This window comes from Medicago truncatula, chromosome 5 (genome assembly GCF_003473485.1).
Source record: "Medicago truncatula cultivar Jemalong A17 chromosome 5, MtrunA17r5.0-ANR, whole genome shotgun sequence".
NCBI lineage: Eukaryota > Viridiplantae > Streptophyta > Magnoliopsida > Fabales > Fabaceae > Medicago > Medicago truncatula.
This window is the reverse complement of record NC_053046.1, coordinates 11,938,469-11,963,712: the sequence shown is the minus strand read 5'-3', so window position 1 is coordinate 11,963,712 and position 25,244 is coordinate 11,938,469. Positions and strand designations below refer to the sequence as shown.

The window sequence follows — 25,244 nt, the reverse complement described above, 5'->3', positions numbered from 1 at the left end:
AATGCTATTTCAAACGACAACTTTTTCCCGAAACTGTCCCGAAGCATTACGTGTCTTCCTATTAAAAGGGGTCAATTTTTCAACTTCCGGGTTTGGTGAAAAAAACGGCAGATACTGGCATAAGCTTATATATTGAACCTCGTGAAATTGTCGCTATTTGAATGAATCTAAAACATGAATTTTTGCTTATATTTGTGACCGGAGGATGTACTCGGGAAGTTTAGCATTAGGCAAAATCAAATGCAAAAGTTTGATTCATCTCATTAATTATCCCCTCAGCTTTCAAATATTGGTCATAAATTAGTTTTTTTTTTTGACAAAAGTAATGAATTAATTATTAAAATCCAATCAGCGACGGAGCTCTTAAGGAGCCACATGGCTCCCCCCACTAAAAAAAATTAAAATAAAATTACTAAGGTAGATACCATAATACATCTAATATTTAAAGAAAATTACTGGACCCTCTCTCATTTGGCTCCCATTAACTAAAATTGTACATAACTTTTATGTTAGTATTTTTCGCTCCCCCTAATATTTTAGGTAAGATCCGTCACTGAATCCAATCATGACTACTTCAATCATAGATCAAACTCGTGTACTCCTAATTAATTTAACTTTGATTTTTTATTTAAAAATAAAAGCAAAATATATTAGTAGGATCTAAACGTGACACAATTTATAAAAAATAGATACAACTAGGTAACTGGAATGTGAAACAAACCATAGTGACGTCTTAGCATTTAGAATCTTGCTTAAAAAACAAAAGACTTAGCTTCGAATATTTGTTAAGTGATTTTTTTTATTAAAATAATTAATTTAATGGTTCTTGGTTGAAAAAAAAATTAATTAATGGTTCAATTAATAAAATTTAAGGATGATTATATGAGTACACCCCCATATTTCCCAGTAATCATTCAATATTTCATTATCTCTCTATCATCCGATTACACCACTAACATATTACATCCATGAAATCACTTCTTTCTCTTAACATGTAAAAATGTTAGGGTGTTAAAAGATAATTTTCCAAAATTTAATATGTACAATGAGTCAAAAGTTTATAATTTTGATAAATCATTAGGAGTAATTTCTATTGTGACTTTAAAATCATTTATGGTTGAAGTCAGACTTCTTTAATGACATGATGATTATGATTGATTGATAGTTTTAAAAAAATCTTTGATATTGATGTTGCACGTAAAGCTTTCCCTATATGCTTAATTCGAATTGATTTTAGTTAACAACTCTAAGACTGATTAAGTCCCCTCAATTGTGTCAGGAATCAGGAAAATATATGATCAGAAATATACACATTATGAAGTTATAGGAATATTGAGTTACTTCTGCGGAAGTGTTGGAAAATTTAATAGTTCAAAGCTCAAAGAGGCTTCCGCGTATGAAGCAATGTTGCATGCCAGAGTCATATTTTCGTATAAATGCCATAGTTATAGGAATATTTTCGTCATCTCCAATCAATCTCCGAACAAATTCGTCATCTCCGTTAGAACTCGTCATCTCCGATCGATTTCCAAGTACGAGTTTCCCAAGCTTGTGTAATTCATTGATCTATTTCCGTTATTGTTCCTTTTTCCTTTGATTTCATTTCCTTGTTTGCAATTGTTCATCTGTTGATTATGAGCAGTTGTTCGAATCTCTACCGAAGCCTATTTCCGTTGATCCAATAGATCTCGATGATGAACAAGGTGTGTATCATTCATGCAAAAACCATTCGAGGTTTTGAATTTCCTGAATTTTGTTTCCTTTACTTTCTCTCAATTTCTGTTCCAATTAGAGGTTTTCAGCAAACCGTTAGAGATTGAGATTTGGATTTCAAGGCACAATTATTAATTGAGATTTGTATAATTTGTCATAGAATTATTTTTTTATATGGTTAACATTCAATTTCACCTATAGTTACTTGTAATCAGTGTGGGTATCGCTGTGAGACACCAGACACTTCTGACTGAATCATGATTTTCTCAAATTATTATCGGTGTTCGTGTCAGTGTTTGTGATTCATAGGTTATATGTGTCATAGAAAATTATTTGGAGGTTTTTGTACCATGTGTTGTATAAGAAAACTGTGTTTTTATTATATGGTTAATATTCAGTGTCATCTGTTCTTTGATCCATTACATTTTCTTGTATTGAATCTTGATCCTTTTAACCTCTTTCAAGGTTTTTTTATTGCTTTTCATGATAGTTAACACTCTTGAGATTTTATTTTCTCTGAACTTTAAAGAAGGTAGAAATGGTGGTTAAGTGAAGTGTCACTTCTTCATATTTTGGACATTTACTTGTGCTTGAGATCTAGTCATGTAGGTGCTGTTGTCTATGTTTTGTTTCCTGACCAGGTGCAATTTATCAGAGGTTCAATGTGATGAATGTTAGTTTCAAGTCTACCTAATTGCAGATCTATGTCTGGTGTTGGCACCACATTTTGGAGAAGGCGGAGAAGGATGACACCCTGCGTGTCATTCTCCTTATGATAACAAAAAGATTGTTGGGGCGACGGCCAAGTGTTAAAGGTCATTATGTTAACTGTATGTTTGTTTGTCCTTAAAATAAAGAAAAAAATATTTTACTTGACTTGGTTGTGTCTTTGTGTCTATATTTCAATGAATTTTATGATATATTTACTTGACTTGGTTTTTGATGTGATATGAATATGTATATGGCCAATGCTGGTTAAGAGTTAATAGCCTAAACAATTTATATCTCTATGTATTTGACTATGTAAAACAGAGAATGAGAGTATTTGACTATGTAAAACAGAGAATGAGAGTATTTGAACTGAGGATGAGAAATCGTACTAATTTTTAAATATTTTTTTGATTCATTGTTCTCTATCCTTTTGTATATCTTCACCAATATCATATTGTATGTAGAGTTTTTTGAGCAATTTGGGACTGATTTTGGGTGTATTAGGGAAGTAGGGTTTTATGTTGCTGACACATGGCTAGTTGTGTGTTGTTTTTGCAGGTATAGTGCTTGTTTCAGTGATCTAGAATATGGTCCCTAACTCCGGCGAGCAGAGGAGTCGGGATTTCAGACAACTCTCAGATTGTAAAAGGGTGTTCCGAAAAAAAAACTCATCATCTGCATTAAACTACTCACTCAGACTTTACGTTCCTCGTTGTCCCTCTACTCTATGTTCTTCATCATCGTAAATAAATCCTCCAACCCTGATATAAAGGTAATCTAAATCCTCCATCTTCCTATTTTTCTTTTTAATGGATAAATAAGTAAATAAATAGATGAATGCACTTCATATGGTTTGAACACTAATAAGTAAATAAATTCTATCTAGTCAAGTTTGTCTTTGATTTGCTCACTAATTAAGTTTTGGAGTTTTTGGAAGGCCAAGTTCTACAAATATACTTATATTTTTCATGTTATTCTCTTAGGAACAGTTGATATAATATTATAGTCAACCATTTTCTGCAACTTCATCGTATTATGTTTCTATTGAACAAGTTTTATGATGTCTTTGAAGGATCAAGGTAATGAGTTTTTCAGGTCAGGAAATTATCTCAAAGCTGCTGCACTCTACACTCAAACCATCAAAAAGGACCCTTCAAATCCCATACGTTTTAGGTAGGTACCCTTTTGTTTTTCTTCCAAATTTTTTAACTTTTTTCATTTGGGCATCGTTTTTCACTTGATTCAGTTGTTGGGTTTTGGTTTTTTATGTTGTTTTGTCACTGCATTGTGGTTTCTTGATCTGGTTTTTGCTTCATGGTTGTTACTTTTTTTATTTTTTTTATTTTTATCGTATGCTAATAAATAAGCTTTTATGTATTGTTCATAATCTTGTCAAAGTAGTTTGTGAAAAAAGAGCTTATGAAGATACAATTTTTGTTAGTGAGAACTTATGAATTAACATGAAAGCTTATTTATTTGCTCAAGATATTTTTCATAAGCTCGTAAATAAGCCTATCAAAACAGGCCCTTAGAGTATGTTTGGTTTTAATTTTGGTGGGGTCAAAATTGATTCTAGAGATGTAAAATTGATTTTGACTTGTTTAGTTGTGTTAAAGTAGAATTGATTTTGTACCAAAAAAAAAAAAAGTAGAATTGATTTTACAAGATCAATTTGTGTCACCGCATAACCAAACATAGACTTATGCTATTAGCGTTTAATTAAGTTGTTTATCCGAATAGGGCCTGCGATCACTGTCTCACTTAAGTAGGAAAAGAGGATTCCCTTTTTTATTAAATTTCTTTGCAATAAATTGTGAAGCCTTGCAGATTAATAGATTTTGTAGCCTAGTTTGAATTAGATTCTACCTCATGAGATCTTCACAATTAAATACGTTTTTCTTTACTTACAGAAAATTCGTTTTAAGCTTGTAGATGTTTTTAGAGAAGTTAAATGTGATAGTTTGTAAAAGTATTAAGATACAAAAACTAATTTCAACTCATACTAGACGCCACTGATTAAGAAACTCATAGTTATTACAAGATTCTAAGTGACTGGCCCAGGAAATAGCGATGTGGGTCATATCATGTACAGAAAGAAAAAAGTAATTACTGTGATAGATAAAAAGTACTCGAAAAAATAGTTGCGAGCGTATCCCATGTACACCCTCTCAAAACCAAATAGTGCTTTGTTGTGCATTTCTTGATCTCCTACTTCTTAACAATTTCATTGTCATCTTAGTTTCGGAGATGCTTCCTTAACCCAAAGTCTTTGACTGGGTTGAGACTTATGGCTTGAATGCACATGAACATTATTCTATAAAAAAATCACTGTCACGGTAGTAGAGAATCAGCATAACCAGAGTTTAACGAGAGAATTTCAGCGAGTGCCTTTCGTTTCCTTTACATATACCATCATCCTATTCATTAATATTATTTTCTTGGCGGTGTAGGATCACATTTCCTTTTTTCGGAACGAAACTACGTTCTTTGGTGGTTGCACATTTTGTTTATAACTAAATAGTTCTCTCCAAAAAGATTTTATATGACCTCTTCTTTCTGATCTAATTATCTGTGTATTACATTTTAAAGGGTATTGTTATATTTAATTATATTTGACTTTTAATATCAAGGCCTCTATGATTATAACTGTCAGTGCTATTGTTTTAGCAAATTGAGTGATTTCGGAGTTATGCATTTAAAATGTGGAATATGTCACAGTAACCCAATTCATAAATATCTTATGCTGATGTATTTTTTGTGCGTACGTTGTGTTCCAGTAATCGTGTTGTAGCATTGCAGCATTCCAGAAATCGTGTTCCATCGTCCACCGTCGTTCTCTCCGATCGATATCGATCTTCCTCTCTGATTACAACGATCCTATGATTCATCTATTGCAGAGATTCAATCTATTAGTTTAATTTATGGTATATTTTCATTCAGATCTCTTTTCCTGTACGCAATGGCGATCGGCGATCGATTGCAATAATTTTTGATAATTTGTTGTTTCTTGATTTCTTTGCTTAAGGTTTCGAACAACCTGAGGGTATAATTTGAAGGTATTGTACAAATTTGATTCATTGCTTTGATTTTTGTTACAGTTTTATTTAATCTCCTCCTAATATCAACATATTCAAACTATTGCTAGAATTTCTGGTAATTTCTTATTAGATTTCAGGTATAATATTTTTTTAATAGCTCAAAAAAGTATGTTATATGTTTGTGTAATTTATCTCTCTTTCTAGTTATTTGTTGCGGATAGCTCGGAAATATATCAGAAGTATGTTTTGCTGATAGATGTTTGTATATATTTGTGTAATTTATCTCTCTTTCTGGTTTGGATTTTGATTCTATCCATGTGGAGTAGTTAATTATTTTGTCCTGTAATCATTATCTGATTCTATGATTAATTATATCCTATTCTTTTGAGTTAATAACTGCAATCCCAGTTTGATGGTTCCCAGATCTCATGTTTGCTCATCTTCATAATTAGAATTTGGCTAACTGAATCTTCTAGATAAATATTCATTCAACTCAGTTATGTTTTTGACAGGGAAAGGGCACTCTGAAGCAGCAATTAGCCAACATCCGATCTGTCTTAGAGGACTTAAAGTCAAAGAAGGCTGAGAGAATCAAGGAAATTTTAGAAAAAAGTCCCAAATTTCTCAGATCTGTGCTGAAATAGCATGTTGTGGACAGTCCAAAGCTGTCACGGATCAAGATGTTGATCAATGTGATCTGACCAAGGAGAAATTGGGGGAACTCAAATCACACGTTCATGAACTTCAAAATGAAAAGGTGCTACAAAATTCAAAATATAATCGCATAATATTAGTACTTCCTTATTTTTTTAGTACATATATTAAGTGTGAGCTCATTATTGCTTCCTTTTCTCTCTCAGACCTTTGTATATAATCATATTTATTCGTGTGGTTGCTGCATGCATATGTATGTGTCTCACTGTTGATATTGCAAGTAACACTGCTAAATCATCTCATTCGATACATCAAATGATCACTGTAAAAGATGTACCAATAGTTATAGTTTAGTGTTGAATGGATATTAGTATCCTAGTCAATTTACTCATTACTTGCATTGAATTGCACTAGCTTTTGATACCCTGTCTCTTAATTTGTTGCAGATGGCATAATTATTTTGATTTCCTGATGTAGTGCTTTATATACAATTGGTATTTGGAATAAGGTGATTATGAAGTCAGAAGAAAGTGTATTGGACAGTAAACTCAATTTTTTATAAATCAAGATTTAAGATGCAATGAATGAAACATAACTCGTAATTTTTCTTTTAATTTCTTTACTAAGATGCAATGAATGAAACAGAAGTCATATTTTGTCCTTTCTTTATTGTGTATCAGACGAGTTGCTTCTTTTTTCTGATTTTGTTATTGACAGAGCACTTTTTTCCAATAGGTTCTTGAAGATATATGAATATAATTTTACTTTCTTGGAGGTACAAAAACTTGCTAAGTTTTTGGTAGAGTTATGGGATCTTATGGAGATACAGATTGATGAGAAAAAGGCCTTTAACCATGTTATTAGATTAATTTCAGCATCAGTTGATGAAGTGTCAATCGAAGGTGGCCTTTGTTCTAATGTCAGTGAGCAGGTGAAACCTTCAACGACTTGTACTTGCATTGCAATTTTATTTGTATAGTCTGAATTTTAGTTGCTTGATTATTTATATTTGTGTTGGTTGAGGTTGAAGTTCAGCGCTTAAATGTTTTGAAAGCCAGTAAGATGAAGGAATTAGTGTTTAAAAGATAGAATGTACTTGAAGAAATTTACAGAGGAGTTCATATGGATATGGATAGTGAAGCTGTTAGACAGATTCTGACCAGCCTCATAGAATCTGGTACATAAACAATGCCTGAAGTGTTGCTGAATTTTTTTCTTGAAATTTCAACGTGGCTACTTATAAATGTACCTTTAGATTCCATTTTATTCCCTCTTAAATACCCTATGGATCTGATGTTACAGATATTGTTGTCAGAATCCTAACCAGAATCGTGAAAACCAACGATTTTGCGATTTTAATTGGTAGGGGTGAGTGAAATCGCAAAATCCACCAATAAAAAAAGGTTAAAACCTCCTAATTGCTAGGATCCAGTTTTTGATTTATTGTAAAAATTTTAGCCCATAAAGTGACTTAATATATACATTTTTTTTAGAGATTAGATATATACATTCTACCTTCATACCTCAAGAAGTTTTATAGCATTTTCACTTAGGAAACTTGTCAAATCATATACTCCATAAATTTCCTTTTGTCAGAGTATAAAGTGATATAATTGCATGGATTATAATATAATATATTTAAACCTTAATAATATATGTCAGAGAGTGTTTTTCATTCTAAGACAATGTTTGGATGAAATATTTTGAATGGAGGATTTACTTTTCTCTTTTAAATTTTAGATAATATAATTTTTATTAAAATCAATTTAGTATGATTAAAATATTGTATGATTATTTTTAAAAGATTAAATATATTTTAAAATAAAGATTTAATCCTCTAAAACCCTCCAAAAAATCTCACCCTGAAGTTTGTTTGGGTTGTAAGAAAGAAATTGAGAAGAGAGAAAGACGTGAGAAAGACTATGAAAAGCTGTGAAGCTCGGATATAAGATACGATATGGATACGATACTGCATTGATACGTCGATACGGAAAAATTTCAAAAATAAGATACAATACGGCTGAGATACGTTAATAAAAAAAATTATATAATTAAATGTACAATATAATTATAACCATTTTTTTAATATTCAAATATATTAACAAACACAAGAAACCAGTCGTAGGCTCGTAGCACATCAACATAAATAATATTGACGATTAAGAGAGTGGTGATTAGTCAATTACATACACAATATATACCAAAAAGAGCACCATCAGTGTTATACTATATCCAAAAGGTACATTGTTGGTGTTATAATATATCGATCCAAAAAAGAAGCACTATATCAAAAAAAGAATACATCAGTACTCAGGAGTTAAGTTATTTTAGTTAACATTAATCGTCTCAATCTCCTCTCCTCCATTCCCGTCATCAAGATACAAATCAGCTTTCAAATGTGGTTCATCCAAAGAAAACTCTAGTAACTCAATTACAAAAAAAAACATAAATCAAAATAATATAAAAAAAAAAAAACCACACGTATCCGTGCGTATCGGAACAAACAAGTATCTTTCGCGTATCCGGGACGTATCGAAAAGTATCGGATAATTATTTTTTGGCTTAATACATCCCCCGGTCCCTTAACTTATTTTAATTTCTCAGTTTGGTCCCTTAACTATTAAATGTTTCAATTTGGTCCTTATCTTTGTTTTCGTCATCAATTTGGTCATATTTTATTAATTTTAAATCCCTAAAAAAGTAGACCATTGGATAAAGGAAGTTCATCATATCTTACCGTGTATCACCAACACTTAAGTATCTGAAATTTAATTTTTAAAAATTCAAAATATAATATAAATTCATTTATATTAATTTAGAAATAAATAAATTGAAAAAAAATTGAAAATTAATTTTCGAAAATAAAAAAATTCAGGATTTTTTTTTTTAAAAAAATCTGGAAAATTACTTTTAATTTCAAAAGAAAAATCTGAACTTTTTCGGAATATATTTTCTAATAATTAGCCAAAATCGATTTTTGATAATTATATTTTTTTCGAAATTAAAAAGATTTTAAAAAATTCTGAAATTTAATTTTCAAAATACACAAAAAGCAAAAATTCAAAATTTAAAAAAAAAAATGTCAGATTTTTTTTCGAAAAAAAGTTTTTAATTTTTTTTTTCTACAAAAAAAAAATTGGAAAATATTTTAAATTTAAAAAATCTGGATACCAATTTAGAATAGTTTTTTGCAAAAATTTTATTTCAGAATTACGATTATTTTAAAAATAATTTTTTCTACGAAATTATGATGATTTTACAATTTTGGCTAATTATATATTTCGAAAAAGTTCATATTTTTCTTTCAAAATTAAAAGCCATTTTCCAGAATTATTTTTAAAAAATCTGCAAAAAAAAAATCCTGAATTTTTTCAAATTTTTTAGAATTTTTTTTATTTTTTATTTTTTATATTAAAATTGAAGCGTTTAATAGTTAAGGGACCAAACTGAGAAATTAACATAAGTTAAGGAACCGGGAGATGTATTATGCCTTATTTTTTAAGAAAAATAAAATTTAATATTCGGATACTCTCCGGATACGTATCGGGAAGTATCGGACAGATATCGGTGCAGGATACGCAGGGAATACAATACGTCATCCATTTTGAAGTATCGAGGCTTTAGATAAATATGTAAGAAATGAGTTTATTTGACATGTTGATTGGTGTAAAAGATATATGAAAGAAATATAGAGGAAATAAATGTTGATTATTTTGAAAGTATGAAATTACCATTGAATCATAAAAATTCCATTAAAATTAATAAATTTTAGAATGTTTTTAATTAAGGAAACATTATTTGAGGAACTGATTGGTGGCTGAGTGTATGTTTTGCAGTCATATAGAGGTGCTGAGTATATGAGTTTATATTTCCATCAATTTTCATTGATATTTTGGTTCCAGAGGCTAGGACTGGTTGGTTGTTTTCTATTCACTCGAAATAGCTATTATCTTAGTTTTAGGTGTGTTTGGTGCTTGTATAGAAAGCAAACTCTAGCTTTTAAGTGTCAATTATGTTGCTCAAGCTTGTGTAGGATGTTTCAATTGCTGTTGTTGTTTCGAGGCTTTTAGTGCTTGTAATTTTTGGGTGTGTTCTTTTTACTTCTCTTTGCAATTTAAAATAATAATAATAATAAATCAACTCAAGCATTTGCCACTTCTATGCAATCGCTAATTCTACGAATCTAGAATTGGAAATTAGTCGATATCATCTAAGTCAAACTTAATTGAGTTTAAGTCGTTACAAAATGAATTAACCTGAAACTCGACTCTAGTTCAGCACTAACTTTATTTTAAACTCAAACTCGATTAAAGCTCATTTGTAAATCGATTCGACTAGATAGCTCAAATCTAATAAACTAAAGAACTAAAAGTAAAAAAGAATTAACTAGTGACGATATATTATTTACACTTGGCCCAATCATCATTTTTCTTTTATCATAAATTTTATATTTTTTATTATTCTTGAATGCATCTTATGTTTGGTAGTGCACTCCATACATAGAAGAGTGTAATTTTCAACATGGGACTTCAACAGTAACATTGAGGAATATAATTCTCTCCTCTAGCCTGATGCTCATATATGATTCTATCCAATCTGAACTGATGCAAATTCAAGTCTGCCGTTTGTTTCTATACCTCAACAATCAACTCCATGACACCAAACTGCACATTTTCATGTTTTTTTTCCTTCCAAAGCATACGCTGTATACAAACACAACCTGGCCATCGTGGGCATTGCCTTCGGACTGCCTATTGCCGCCAATGTGACAGCAAACAAACCCTTCTATTGGAGTTGGGTAGTTCAAATGGTTTGAGCTAAAGGAAAAAGAGTCGGAAGTCCTTGGTTCAAATCTGGATTAAGGAGAAAAAAACTAATCTAGTAACTAATTACTAACATTTATCATTAGAAAAGATAACAAAAGAACCTTTTATTTGTAACGGCTGTAGCTTTCTCGGTGTGGAATAAACATTTGTTTTTTGTGATGATTTGCTGGTTTTGTCTCTTCACATCATGTAAAACTATAAACATTTGAGACCAATGGAATATTTTGGGCGCAGAGACAAGATGAGAGAACGTGAACGGAATTGTGCATGCCAAAGAGAAATTATAAAATAAAATATTTAAGTACTTTCTTAAAAAGAACACCAAAATTTCTTGTACACATAGAGAAAAGGTGTACATTGTTAATATATCTATTCTAAATATCAAGTGGGAGTACATTAACAATGGTTATATATGGTGGTGTTTTTTGAAGAGATATATGGTGGTGTTGGTATGAGATTTTGGAGTGTACTCTTTTTAAGGTTTCAACTTCAATTCTTTTGGTAACGGAGGTACTCTTCTCAGTATGTGTGTAAAAATTAAACGACATTCATTTTGAAAGGAGTGAGTAATCATATGTTGTTGTCTTACCATCAATCAATTAGTAATAAAAAGGTAATTCGTAACAAATACTAAGGCATTATTAGGTAATCCCTCCCTCTTTAATTAATAGTCGTTTAATGTTTGTGCACGATCTTTAAGAAAGTGATTAATTGTATTGAGTTCAATAATAAAATTAATATCATTTACTAAAATACTCTTATTTAATTGTAGTTGGTGGAGTAGTTAAATTCGATAAAAATCAATAATTAAGGCTATAATAGTGGGAGAAAATTAATAAATTATGCGTTTGGTTTTTTAAAGTGACAATTATTTCGAGACATATATTTAAAAAAAAAAAATATTTTGAGACTGAGAAAAAAAAATGCTAAAGAGTATGATATTTTGAGATGGAGGGAGTAGTAGTGTATTTTGTTGACTATAGTAGAAAGTAATTTCTTCCACGCCACTTACCAGAGCACTAGTCCACCCTTTTGTTGAACATTACTACATCTCTAGCATTCATCCTGCAATCTATAGACGTAGCAATGGTTGCCTATTCCATCTCAAGCATCCTACAACTCATTAGCACCCTAAAACCTATACCTACTCGTTTATCAGGAATAGATCACATCAACAAGCTTGAAGATATTCTCAAAGAAATCAATGACAAAGTCCAGAAACTGAGCTACTCCTCCATAGGTGAAGTACGTCTTCTTCCTTTGCTGCAAAAGGTTAGAGACGTGGTCATCGATTTAAATGACTTGATGGAGGTTCTCCGTTACAACGAAAGTACTACTAGTGGCTCAACAACAGCGTTCATTGCATTCGGCCTAAAAATAACCAATCATTTCAAAGTCAAGAAAGCCGCGGAGGAGTTCAAACGCTTGATCGAGGTGGATTTAAAGGGATTGTGTTTGTCAATATCTCAAGAAGCAGCAGAAGCAGCAACAGAAACAGTTAATAGTAACATGAAGAATGTCAAAAGAAATTTTGAGAAAATTACCATGGTTGGCAGAGAAAATGAAAAGAAGGAGATTATAGATCAACTACTGAAGTTGAACAACCCTGCTGATGATTTCGTTCCTGTTATTGTCATTGTTGGTGTTCCTGGAATTGGGAAAACAAAACTTGCAAGTCTTGTTTGCGAAGATGAACAAGTCAAAGCTCATTTTGGTTTCGAACCAATTTGGATCCGTTCTCTCCATGAAACCTTTGATGTGGAATACATTGCTAACTTAGCTATGACCACAGTCATTGATGGAAGTGTACGCCGCCTACTTGTGCTCGATGATTTGCGAATTGAGATTAAGCATGATCTTGAAAAGTTGCAAAAGAAATTAACTGAATCTGGCGGTACCAGTTGGGCAATACTCATCACTACACGTAGCAACTATGTCGCCGATAATATTTCTGTTGCCAGGTATGTTTTGAAAGGGCTTAACAGACATGAATCTCAATTGTTATTCCAACAAATTCGTGGGCAAACTTCAACCTCAACCAACAACAAACAAGACAACATCGAATGGGAACTCGTGAAGGATTGTGGTGGAGTCCCTCTTGCGATTGTGACCGTAGCAATGTTGATGAAGAACCAAAGTGCTGGTGGTGTTTCAATTTTGGCAGCAGACCAAATAGCAGAAGTGGAGAGGAAGTTTCTACAAGAGCTCAAGTTTATGTATTACAAGGATCTTCCAATGCTTCACAAGTTATGTTTTGCATATTGTTCATTGTTTCCAAGAGATTATTTGATTGATGCTGAGAGATTAATTGAACTCTGGACTGCTGAAGGATTTCTCACCATTCCACAACAACAATTTTGTCGACCTTGTTTCAATGACTTTGTTCCGTTGGTTTTCCAACAAGTGGAAGAAAAAGAAGAAGGTGTTGTAAGTAATCACTCATATAGAATGAATCGGTTAATGCATAAACTCGCAAGGCTAGTCACCTGTGAAGAAAACATGACTGTGAATTCGATGGGGGATAAAGTTAAAGGTGGAATGTTGCGAGCTTCATTTGATTTTGCTTTGGATCTGTCATGTGGGATCCCAGACTTGTTGTTCGATAAAGCAAAGAAACTGAGAACCATTCTTTTGCCGTACAGCACTAACAACCCTCGCCTTCCACACGAGGTGAAGATGACAACATCAACATGCGATAAGATCTTCAACACCTTCAAGTCCCTACGTGTGCTGGATCTACATGACTTGGGGATTAAGATGGTTCCAACATCTATTGAGGAGGTGAAGTACTTGAGGTATCTAGATCTTTCTCATAACAACATAGAAAAGCTACCTAGTTCCATCACTAAGCTTATCCACTTGCAAACATTGAAATTATCACAATGTCACATCCTCAAGGAATTGCCAAAAGACTTGGATGGCCTGAGTTGCCTCAACCATCTTGACATTGAGGGATGCCTGGATCTAACTCACATGCCAAGTGGTATAAATAAGCTCACTTCTTTACAAACATTGTCACTCTTTGTGGCCAGCAAGAAACAAGTAATCACTGGAGGACTAAGAGAACTCACGGATCTTAACAATCTGAGAGGCCGGTTGGAAATATCGCATCTAGAACAAGTCATGTTCTCTCCATCTAAGGAAGCTGCTCAAGATGAATTTCTGAAAAATAAACAACACCTTGAGTTTTTGACTCTAAGATGGGATCATGATGACGAGGAAGAGGAGGAGGAGGAGAAGGTAAGCCATGTCAAAGATATAGACCGAAAGTTGCTTGATTGTCTTGAGCCACATCCGAATTTGAGAGCGCTATTCATTGTGGGGTACAATCGTCACACCTTGTCTAACTGGCTCCATTCCATCCAGTGTCTTGTTAAGTTTACCTTGAACGACTGTCCCAAATGCGAGTTTCTCCCCCCAATGGATCAGCTTCCACATCTCAAGGTTCTCCAAATTCGGAGACTGGACTCTCTGAAATTCATTGCAGAAAACAATCAAGTTGGTAATTCCCCTTCCTCTACTACCCCAATATTGTTTTTTCCATCCTTGAAGGAACTTACAATTTCGGATTGTCCTAATCTGAAAAGTTGGTGGGAAAATGAGATTTGGGGTAATGATAGACCATATTTCAGTTGCATTTCAAAACTAAACATCCAATGTTGTCCTAAATTAGCTTGCATGCCTCTATATCCTGGTCTTGATGATGAGCTTGTTCTTGTGGAGTCGAACGTAAGATCAATGAGGGATACAATGCATCATGCTGATGGTAGTGAAACTACTACTAAGTCAAAACCCTTTTCCAAATTGAAATCAATGGTAATTGAGCGTATTGAGCAAACTCCACCAGAGAGGTGGCTTAAAAACTTTGTTTCGCTTGAGGAACTTCACATTAGAGATTGTGTTATTTTAAAGTCTTTACCACAAGGTTTCAAGTCTTTGAGTTCACTCATATCACTCACTATTGAGAGATGTGAAGAACTTGATCTCGACATCTCCGGAACTGAATGGAAGGGTCTGAGAAAGCTTCGTTCTCTTACATTAAGGAGTATTCCCAAACTCAAGTCCCTTCCAAGGGAAATTGAAAACTTGAACTCTTTGCATGATTTAAGGCTTTATGATTGCCATGGTCTAACTGACCTAACAGAAAGCATAGGTAACCTCACTTCCCTTGGCAAACTAGTTATTTCTGAATGCAGAAATTTAGATTATCTGCCCAAGGGGATGGAAATGCTACAGTCTCTAAATACTTTGATTATTATGGATTGCCCTTTGTTATTGCCAAGGTGTCAACCCGACACAGGTGATGATTGGCCACAAATTGCTCATATCAAGAATAAACTGGTGAAGAAAACTCCTCAAGACTTAAGGGATGACATGTGAAATCAAGGAAATAGGAGAAAGATGATGGTTGCATTGTCCAATATTCCATTCAACTATTGTATCTCAAAGGTGATGGCTGTCCATATTTACAGTGTATCACCAGACTCAAGGACTATAGTACAAGTTCTTCTTTCCATTGATCATAATCATCCTTTTGATCGATGAAATTCATATTTCAATTATGTTCTTTAATTTCATAAAAAAAAACTCTTCTTTGAATTCTGTAAATTTACTTGACAATGAGACAATGGGATTTAATCCTTAGGTATAACGGGTGGCGGTATGTTTATTAAATAGGAATGTCCTATATATGATCCCACCACCATTAATGTTGTGTTTAGATTGTTATGGGGACAATGGAATTAGACTATATATATATATATATATGATGAGAACATCTCAATAATGTGTTGCTTAATGTTATTATGCTTATGAATGATTGTACGTTAATTATGTGTTCTTTGTGGTTAATCTGTTTGATTATGTGTTTGTTCGTGTAAGTACTGTAAATTATGTGTTGTTTGATGTTGATGTTATAAGGTCTGGTGTTGTTTCTACAAATTCTGCTAAGTTAAAATCGATGTGTGTTGTAAAAATTGAATTTTAGGGTATGGAAATCAATTTATAATTGACTAGGGCCGCTTATATTAGTCGATCAAGACTTGTTTTCGGTTATATTAATGAATAATATGATACATCTAATCGATTAGACATCTTGAGTTAATCTATTATCGTGCTATCCAGAGTAAACATGGTTATCTTAAATCGTTCCAATCCTTTTAGAATCCTTATCTAAAAACATGCATTCAATTCAACGATATTATATTTTTTGCTAAGAAAACAATAATTCAATGTTTTAAATTTACTCTGGATAGGAAGCAATAAGAATACACATGCATTAGGAAGAGAGTGATGACAGTTCCTTGAGAGAGAAGCATTCTCTATAACCACCATGACTTCCTACCACCACATTTCTTCTTCCCCGGGATCATGGCTCAATTTCATTATCATGTTGCCTTGTATTAGTTATAAGTCATCAATCCAACCAATCAATACTCCAAATAATCTCAAGCCACATGCACACCAAAAAAACCTTTTTACAAGCCCTAATTAACAATGTTTGTGATATTCCCTTGCGTCAACTACCTCGAGTATGTGTTAAATGGGATAGGATTACAATCACAATCTTGGAGGAAGAATATTTACCTAGATTTGAAACATGTAGATATAAGGGTGCCTTTGTTGAAAGCAGATACCTGGCCTGCCAAACTTTCGGTTTTGTGCAAATCATTGGAAAAATGTTGACTTATTTTCCTTGGTAAAGGTTTCTATGAGTTCTCATTTTCATAGGTTAAAAATTTGAGGGGTTCATTTGCAATTTTTAAAATATTTAAGAGTGTGTTTGGATGGGGAATGTTCTAAGGCAGTGTAATTTTTTGTGGGAATTCATTTATAGTCTTCTTAACATTGCTCTTTTGACGGTCATTAATGTTTCCCTTATTTTAACGAGGTATCCTAAATAAACACATTAAACAGTCATGTGGAATTATTTTATTTTAATTGTCACATCTTTGTATTTTAGTTATTAGATAACCTCAGACCCAATTGTAACACCCCGTTTTTCCAACTTGAATTTTTTTGCATAAATCAGAGTAAAACAACTAAATATGATGCTACACTTCTTTCAAATCTGAAGATAGTAAAATTACTAATTATCTCAATCATCAAATTAAATCTTATTGCAGCGGAAATTATTTCAACGTTTAAAATAACTTTGACACAAAAACCTCAAGGTAAAATCTCATAAAATTATTTCAACAAAATCCGCCTCCGTTAAGACGGAGTCGGACCACGAACTATTTGAGGGATATTTTAAACGGACATGTTTCCTACAAAAAATTTAAACTGTCATGTGCAATTATATACTCTATTTTTTAATTTAACCATCAATCCGTTAGACATTGGTGGTAAAACCAATAAATCTGACTCGAGTTTTTATACGGAAGATTATAGCATTTGGCTCGATTTTGATTGATGTTCAAATTTTCTCCAGTTAAACTCCGCATTGTTGTACGTAATTTTTTTTTTTATTAACTTGATATATAAACGTAATGTCAATAACCATTAAATACATACCCAAATTAAATAAATGGAGAATCAGAGTTTGAACTAACCATTTTACTAGTTGAGTTTAAGTATTCATATTCTCTGAACATCCATATTAATAATAAACCAAAAAAGAATTTTTAAATGGATAATACGTGTACACATTACTTATTTATTATTTTTTTTATGAATGTACTTAATAAGGACTCAACAACTCAAATCTAACACCTTTAAAAAAAAAACCTCTAAACAAATCACACTAATAACTTTACAGCGCTATATTTCTTATGGGAGCTTCTACGGTGCAGTCAGGAAACTGACTTTTTTGAAAAACAGAGTTGATGATGTTATGTGATATTCTTAAGGGTTACACTTTGTGGGGATGTTACCGATGAATTGATGATACTATGAGGACTAAACTTTTGATGTCACTGTACAACTAGTAGGGTGTTACTCAGTGCACTTTTGATGCTATAATATTAACTTTACCAGAAAAGTTATTATCATGACTTCACCCTAAAATTTTTCATTTCTTATTTTTGTTTTGGATTCTTTTAGAAGTTAAGTAGCTCAACTAATTTGATCTAAATGATAAGAAGTTAGAGCTTTTGGGTTAAAATTTGGACAACGGCGAAAAAATTAATCTAAAAACTAGTTATTAAGAGTTGTCGTTAAGAAATATGGTAGAACGACCTTTACCTATTTTCCTTTCTATAATATTTGAAGAATTAGTTTGTTATTAAAGAGGGAGAAAGTTTTTTTTGTGTTGGGATGGACAAAGTTTTTGTATATATGATGATAACTAATAAATATTTTTTTTTCTACAACATTGATCTTTAATAAGTTGGAAAATGTCTTGAGGAATTTGAATCTTGTCCCTCAAAGTTATATTTACGATTTATCTTGTCTCAATATCACTGCTGTGCTTTTTGAAATGAAAGAAATATGCAAATTTTCTCTTTTTTTTTTTTTTTTTTTTTGTAAGTGGTACATATTGACAGTTACACAAAAATGAAAAGTAAGTAGGCAACAAGTTACATATTTTTGTTCTTAAAAATACTCTAAATTACTCAACTTTTTTTGTTCTTAAAATCTTTTAAAGACTAATCACCAAGTTATTGATATATCAAACTCACTTTATTTTTTTAATTTTTTTGGTCAAGTAGTCTAGTGGCTAGAGCTCACACAATTTAATTGTGGAGAAGTGGAGTGTCCGGGGTTCGAACCCCGACTCCTGCATATAATATGCAATATCCCTACCAACTGAGCTAAGCTCACGGGGATAAACTCACTTTATTTTAATCTATAATAAACATACGTTTAGTTTTAATAACAAATTCATATTAATGTTGTGATGTGTCGCGCATGCAAAAAAATTCGTCATATACAATGTCATGGTATATTCTGAAAGATGCTTTATGTGTGAACTAGTATTTGTATTGTCATGTGAATGACTGACCACATTTTGTATTATCGAAACATGTTTAAGAATGAATATTCTTTACAATTTAGTTAGATAACCTCATGTTTAAACAATTTGAAGTTTGAATAGTTTTGTCATGAGTAACATAATAAGAAAATAATTGTTATCTTATTAGGTAGAAAAAGTTAACTTCTAAGTTTTATGGCAATGAATTCTTCATACTCAGGATAAAAAACAAAATTTAAAAACTTCTTAACAATGTTCTTATGACTTTTTCAAAAATAAAAAATAAAACAATGTTCTTTTTAAGAGTCGCACATCGGATAGATAATGACTTGATAATGTGTTAATAAGTGGGGGCAATCATCACCTCACAACAAGTCAATTTAGTGGGGTTGTGTTAGGTTTAACCACGATTTCTAATATGGTATCAGAACCTCTTCAAAATCCATTGAGATACCTGTTATCAGGTTTTCGCTATCGGACCACCCACCATATGTCCACGAACCAAGTCCAATTGTGTTGGTTGTGAGGGTGCGTGTTAAAAGTCTCACATCAGATAGGTGATGGCCTATGATTTCTAATTATATTTTCGCTATCGGACCACCCAACATTTATGTCCACAAACCAAGCCCAATAGTCCTGATGGTCGTGATGGGGTGTGTTAAGAGTCCCACATCGCATAGGTGATGACCTACGATTTCTAATCAGGTTTCTGCTATCAGAACCTCTCCAAGATCCATTGTGCCACCTACTATCAGGTTTCCGCTATCGGACCACCCACCATTTATGTCCACGAACCAAGACTGATAGTGTTGGTTGTGAGAGGGGTGTGTTAGGAGTCCCACATCGGATAGATGATGACCTATGAATTCTAATCAGGTTTGCGCTATCGGATCACCCACCATTTATGTCAACGAACCAAGCCCAATAGGGATGATCGTGAGGGGGTGTGTTAAGAGTCCCACATCAGATAGGTGATGGCATACGATTTCTAATCAGGTTTCAGCTATCGAACCACCCACCATTTATGTCCGCGAACCAAACCCAATAGTGATGGTCGTGAGGGGGTGTGTTAAGAGTCTTACATTGGATAGGTGATGACCTGACAATGTATTTATAAGTGGGGCAATCATCATCTCACAAATCAGTTTTGTGAAGCTCACCTCACAAACCAGTTTTATGAGGTTGTGTTAGACACAACTACGGTTTTTAAGAGCACTGGTTATTAACATTAACATTATTTTAAATAGGTTCATAAAGAAACATTAAACAATCACGTGGAATTATTTTATTTTAATTTTCACCATCTTTCTTTGGATTTTATTTATTGGATAGATAACCTCGGACTTAAACAGTTTTGTCAGGATTATTTTAAAAGGGTCATGTTTCCTACCAAAGAGTTGAATTGTCATGTGCAATTATATCTTTTTAATTTAACCATCCATAGGGTAGTACATTGGTGGTAAAACCAATGAATCTGACTCGATTTTAATTGTACCAAATACGTTTTATTTTAATTACACCAAAGTTTTATATCAAACTGACTTTCTTTAAATCTATAATAAAAATACGTTTTTTTTCAAAGAAATAAAAATACTTTTAGTTTTGATAACATATTGGTATTATTGTAACCAAAAAAAAAGATAACATATTTGTATTAATGTTGTAATTGTGTGTCGAGCATGCACAAAAATCTGTCATAATATATAAATATACTCTGAAAGACGTTTTTTTTTTTCCGTCAAATAGTCTAGTTGTTAGAAATTTATCTTTCAAAAGTGAATACGTGAGATATCCTATATTTGAATTTATACTCTTACATATATTATGCAATGTTCGTGTAATCTGAGTTAAGCTCACGAGAACTATTCTAAAAAAATATTTTATGTGTGAACTATCTCTAGTCAAAAAATAAAGAAAACATAACGATGCTTTATTGTAAGTTAGAGAAAAAGAAAATACTGTATGATACAAAGAACATTTGCATATGAATTTAGTTTTACACTCCTCGAAAGACGTTACTGGAACTTGAATTTAAAACTTCCACATCAATGTCTATGTTAATTAGACCAAACTCTTGAAGACTTCGGAGTTTACTGTGTGAACCGTGATTCAAGACTTCGGAGTTTACTATGTGTGAACCGTATAGTATTTGTATTGTAATGTAATGACTGACATCATTTGGAGTTTAGTTAGATAACCTCCAAATATGTTCGAACTTCGTCACAAATATAAGCAAAAAAATTATATTTTATATTTATTTTATATGCATTTAAAAATCACATACATTATTTATTAAAGGAATCTAAAATATGGATGAATTTTTTTTTTTATATTTATAACCAGAGGGTGTATTAGATCTAGGTGTTGCTAAAAAAAATCTTCTTTGAATTTAGTCGTGAGAAACATATAAGAAAACAATGCTCTTGTGAGAGTGTTTGTCAAAAAAATGCTCTTATGACAGTGATTAACAATATTTCCATTATTTTAAATAGGATCCCTAAAAGAAACACTAAACAATCATGTGGAATTATTTTATTTTAAATTTCACCATATTTTTTTGGATTTTAGTTATTAGATAGATAACCTCGGGCTTGAACAGTTTTGTCAGGATTATTTTAAACCGTCATGTATCCTACAAAAAATTTAAATTGTCATGTGCAATTGTATTTTTTTAATGAGTGATGATGATACATACACCCTCATATAGCATACCTCCCTCACACACCCTTCCATATGTCAAAAAATATATAAAATATTTCATAAAGAGTGTCGGCCCAACAAAAAAATAAAAAATATTGAATTTTTAAATTGGATGTCACCGTTCTCTCTCCACCATTATGTCTATCTCTCATTGCCATCGACCACCGTCATCGTCACTGTCTCACCAGATGCCACTATTTCTGCCGTGAACCACAACAATCTCCTGGGTTTTAGATCTAAACGGTGGTGGAGAGGAAGAAGAGAAGAAGAGGTTGTGTTGCATATCTGGATGGTTTGCGGCTATGTTGCAGAGAAGAAGAGGTTTGTGTCGTCGGAGATGGGAAACAAGACGAAGGAGGATGGGGCGCAGGTGCGACGGGAGCAACAGTGGTAGTGGTGAAGGAGCATGGATGTGCAATCAGTGGGTCTGTGTTGCAGAGAGAGAAGACAGAAGATGAAAGGCCACACAAGGGTGTATTTGGGGGTATGGAACAAAAGGGTGTGGCGGTGGTGGCCGGTGGGTGGTGGAGGCCGATGAGTTAGAGGCAGAGTGAGAGGGAGAAGAAAGGGAGATCTAAGAGAGAGAAGAGGGTGGGAAAGAGAAAGTTGTGTGAAATTTCCAAAATACCCATGCCACATAAGGGGTGTATATGAGGGTGTACATGAATCATTTCCCTTTTTTAATTTAACCATGCATACGATAGTACTTTGATGGCAAAACCAATAAATCTGACTTCATTTTTTTTACGGAATCTTATAGCATTTGGCTCGATTTTGATGTCCAAATTTTCTCAAGTTTAACTCTATTGTTGTACGTATTCATTTTCTTTTTTTATTTTAACTAGCAAAAAGACAGGCACTCACGTGTCCGTCTTTCTGCTCTTTTATTGCGTTGTTTGAAAATTATAAACGGTGTTTGCTCTTTTTATTTAGAGTTGTGAATAACTTAAACAAGATACTTCTTGGGGTGACATCAAATTATCTTATGATTTTATGAAGTCTTAAATCATGAATGAGGTAATGAAAGAATGAAGTTGGATGTAATTTTGAGTGCCGGAAATTTTGAACTTGCTTATTAAAAATTTACCAAAAAGTTTTCTTGATGCTCAAGCAAGTCATCTAATTTTTATGTTTAAGGTGGTGTCCCAAAATCTTATTTATTTAATATAAATTCTATATATATATGGTTAATACAAGTGGTATTTAGATGCCACTACTTCCACTACAGTTAGATTTATATTTTGAGTTATATCATTATTATCCATCTCTTTAACTGTTAATTGTTTTTTGTCTTATTTTAAGATGCATTGATGGAGAAGAGGAAGATGATATGGTTTTGGTGGAACACGATGTGAAGAAAAGGATGTGATTGTTCTTCATAGGGTAGAACCATATAAAAAGGTTTTTGCATCTTATAAGTACTAAAACTTAGTTTTCGTGTATTATGGTGTTGTCTTTAGTTTATATAATTTGTCCACATTGGTGAATCATACCTTGAGAATATATTCTAGTGTTGACTTTAGTTTATATGATCGGTGAATAATACCTTGAGAATATATTCCACATTGGGATGTCTATTGTTTGGAATATCAATTACCAATTTTTTCGATGAAATATAAATATTTTTATAGGTATTAACCAGTTTGTATGATGGAGAAAAATATAATATAGTGCTACAACAATAAATAATTCCTAAAAAAATTTGGGGTTTCACGTTTTTAAAAAAAAAGGGGGGCATTTATAAAAATAAAAACGTGGGATTTGTTTTTACCCATGGCAAGAGATGCCATAGGTAAAAGTACTAGTTTGTAGGGTAAATTCTGTGTAGACACACAATTCATCCGTAGGTAAAGGTATTGTCCGTAGTTAATTAAACATGCATAGACAGAAATCCGTTGCAACATGTAAGTATGGTGCACAACCAATGTGGTTGTTGGTCAAAATTGTCATCAAATATTATACCCACGAAAATTAGCCTTTAGTGACGGTTTTTTCCCTTTATTAAAGATCAAGTTTCTTGTAGTGCACAAACATTGCATTGGTTCAATGGCTAAGTTTTGCACCCTTTTGGTAAAGTAAACAGAGGTTTTAAACCCATGCCAATTTTGTATCCAAGCAAATGTGCTACAAATGCACCATTGAGCAAACTTTATGTTGTGGAATTATCATATAACCATATTTATAACAACACAACAGTGATCTCATTTAGTCAGAATATTTATAACAAAAATTCATATTTATAACAAATATTTTATGTCATATTACTCTATTTATGAAATATATGATGTAATATAATTGCTATTGTTACTTCATTTAGTCAAATATTTGTTAAATACTCGCTCTGTCTCTTTTTATAAGAGTAGTTTACAAAAATCACGAGTATTAAGAAAAGTTGTTGAAGTAATAAAATTGTCTCAAATATGTATGATTATTACTAGATTATCCTTAATTAAATATATATTTAACGTGAACTTTTCATATGCCAAAACAAATTAGTAATATTAATAAAGAGTATATTTATAAAAAAGAGTAATCAATGCATCTAAGAATTTGTATATAATCTTATATTTAGGGAATAAACTTTTTTGTAAACTACTTCCGTATAGAGGGACGGAGGGAGCAACCATTTTAAAGCTTACTTTTATTTAGTTATTGAATTATGATATGATTGAATAGACCTTCATGCAAAAAAATATTTCCTACAGAAAAATATACATCTATTTGTGTCTACATTAAAAGAAAAAAATGTAAGAAAATATTCCTGCGGAAAAATTTAATTTCTAACTGGTTTTATCTGTGAAAATTATTTTCATGCGGAGCTTTCTGCAGTTTTTTGTTGCGGAAGTATCCATGGGATGTTTGTAGGAGACAAACATATCACGAGCAAGAAAACTCCTTCAACTCTAGCCAAAGGTTTCATGCTGATTTTTTTTCTCACTATTCCTTAGGAAATTTATGTCAATAAGTTTTCTGCGGTTCTTGAAATCTGTGGGAAATAATTACCAACGAAAGTATTACGTGGGAACCAGAATCCGCACGAAACTAGTTTTCTGCAGAAAATGCAAATTTTTAGTAGTGAGAGTGAGTTCGAGAGAGTGTCAAAAAATTTAATGTGGATCCGACACTTTAAAAATGAGCCACACATAAAATGCTATAACTCATATTGATTTTAACCAAAAGAGTAAATGTTGTTAACATTTTTCTTTATGATAATATTGATGTCAATGATAGTGGCTCGTCGTTCATTTGGGTGGTGGTGGTCATAAATATTTTTTTAAAATAAAATGCAATTTACTAAATTGTTCTTTTGTTATAACTAGTTTTAACATATAGTAAAGAATTGTTTTTTTTTTTTTGTTCAAAATCAAGCGAATGATGGTTGCTTACCCCCTTGATAATTTAAATGGCTAATAATAATATCTTTGTGTAAAGAGGTTTCTTTGAAAGTAAGTATCTTCGTGTGGCGTCTTCTTCGTAATTGTATCCCTACGAGTGGTAATTTAATTAGGAGGATGGGTGATATGGCTAACACACAACTTTTAGTGGGAATGTATGGAAAAGTTGAGGATGTGAATCATCTCTTTATTTATTGCGAATTTTTCACTCATATTTGGAGTGGTGTCTTAAATTCGTTAGACTTCTTCATGGTCAATCTCGTCAGTGTCTCAGACCATTTAATTCAATTTG

General features: G+C 32.3%; 1 protein-coding gene and 1 long non-coding RNA gene across 7 annotated transcripts; both read left to right on the top strand.

Moving 5' to 3' along the window:
• Positions 1 to 1,104: 1,104 nt before the first annotated feature.
• Positions 1,105 to 7,615, top strand: LOC112421870 (uncharacterized). 6 transcript variants are annotated; one of them, XR_005646166.1, is made up of 10 exons: positions 1,105 to 1,532; positions 1,643 to 1,703; positions 2,355 to 2,528; positions 2,983 to 3,196; positions 3,520 to 3,597; positions 5,202 to 5,348; positions 5,450 to 5,480; positions 5,975 to 6,219; positions 6,563 to 6,624; positions 6,852 to 7,615. It is a non-coding gene; the product is annotated as an uncharacterized lncRNA (long non-coding RNA). The 6 variants fall into 6 exon arrangements; XR_005646167.1 differs by lacking the exon at positions 6,563 to 6,624 and having other exon boundaries at positions 1,106 to 1,532; positions 3,497 to 3,597; XR_005646168.1 differs by lacking the exon at positions 6,563 to 6,624 and having other exon boundaries at positions 1,109 to 1,532; positions 2,414 to 2,528.
• A 4,413-nt stretch (positions 7,616 to 12,028) lies between these two features.
• LOC11407549 (putative disease resistance protein RGA3) lies at positions 12,029 to 22,100 on the top strand. The gene is made up of 2 exons (XM_003612696.3): positions 12,029 to 15,318; positions 21,869 to 22,100. The coding sequence occupies exons 1-2, from the start codon at positions 12,029 to 12,031 to the stop codon at positions 22,098 to 22,100; spliced, it is 3,522 nt and encodes a 1,173-aa protein (XP_003612744.2).
• The last annotated feature ends 3,144 nt before the right edge of the window (positions 22,101 to 25,244 follow it).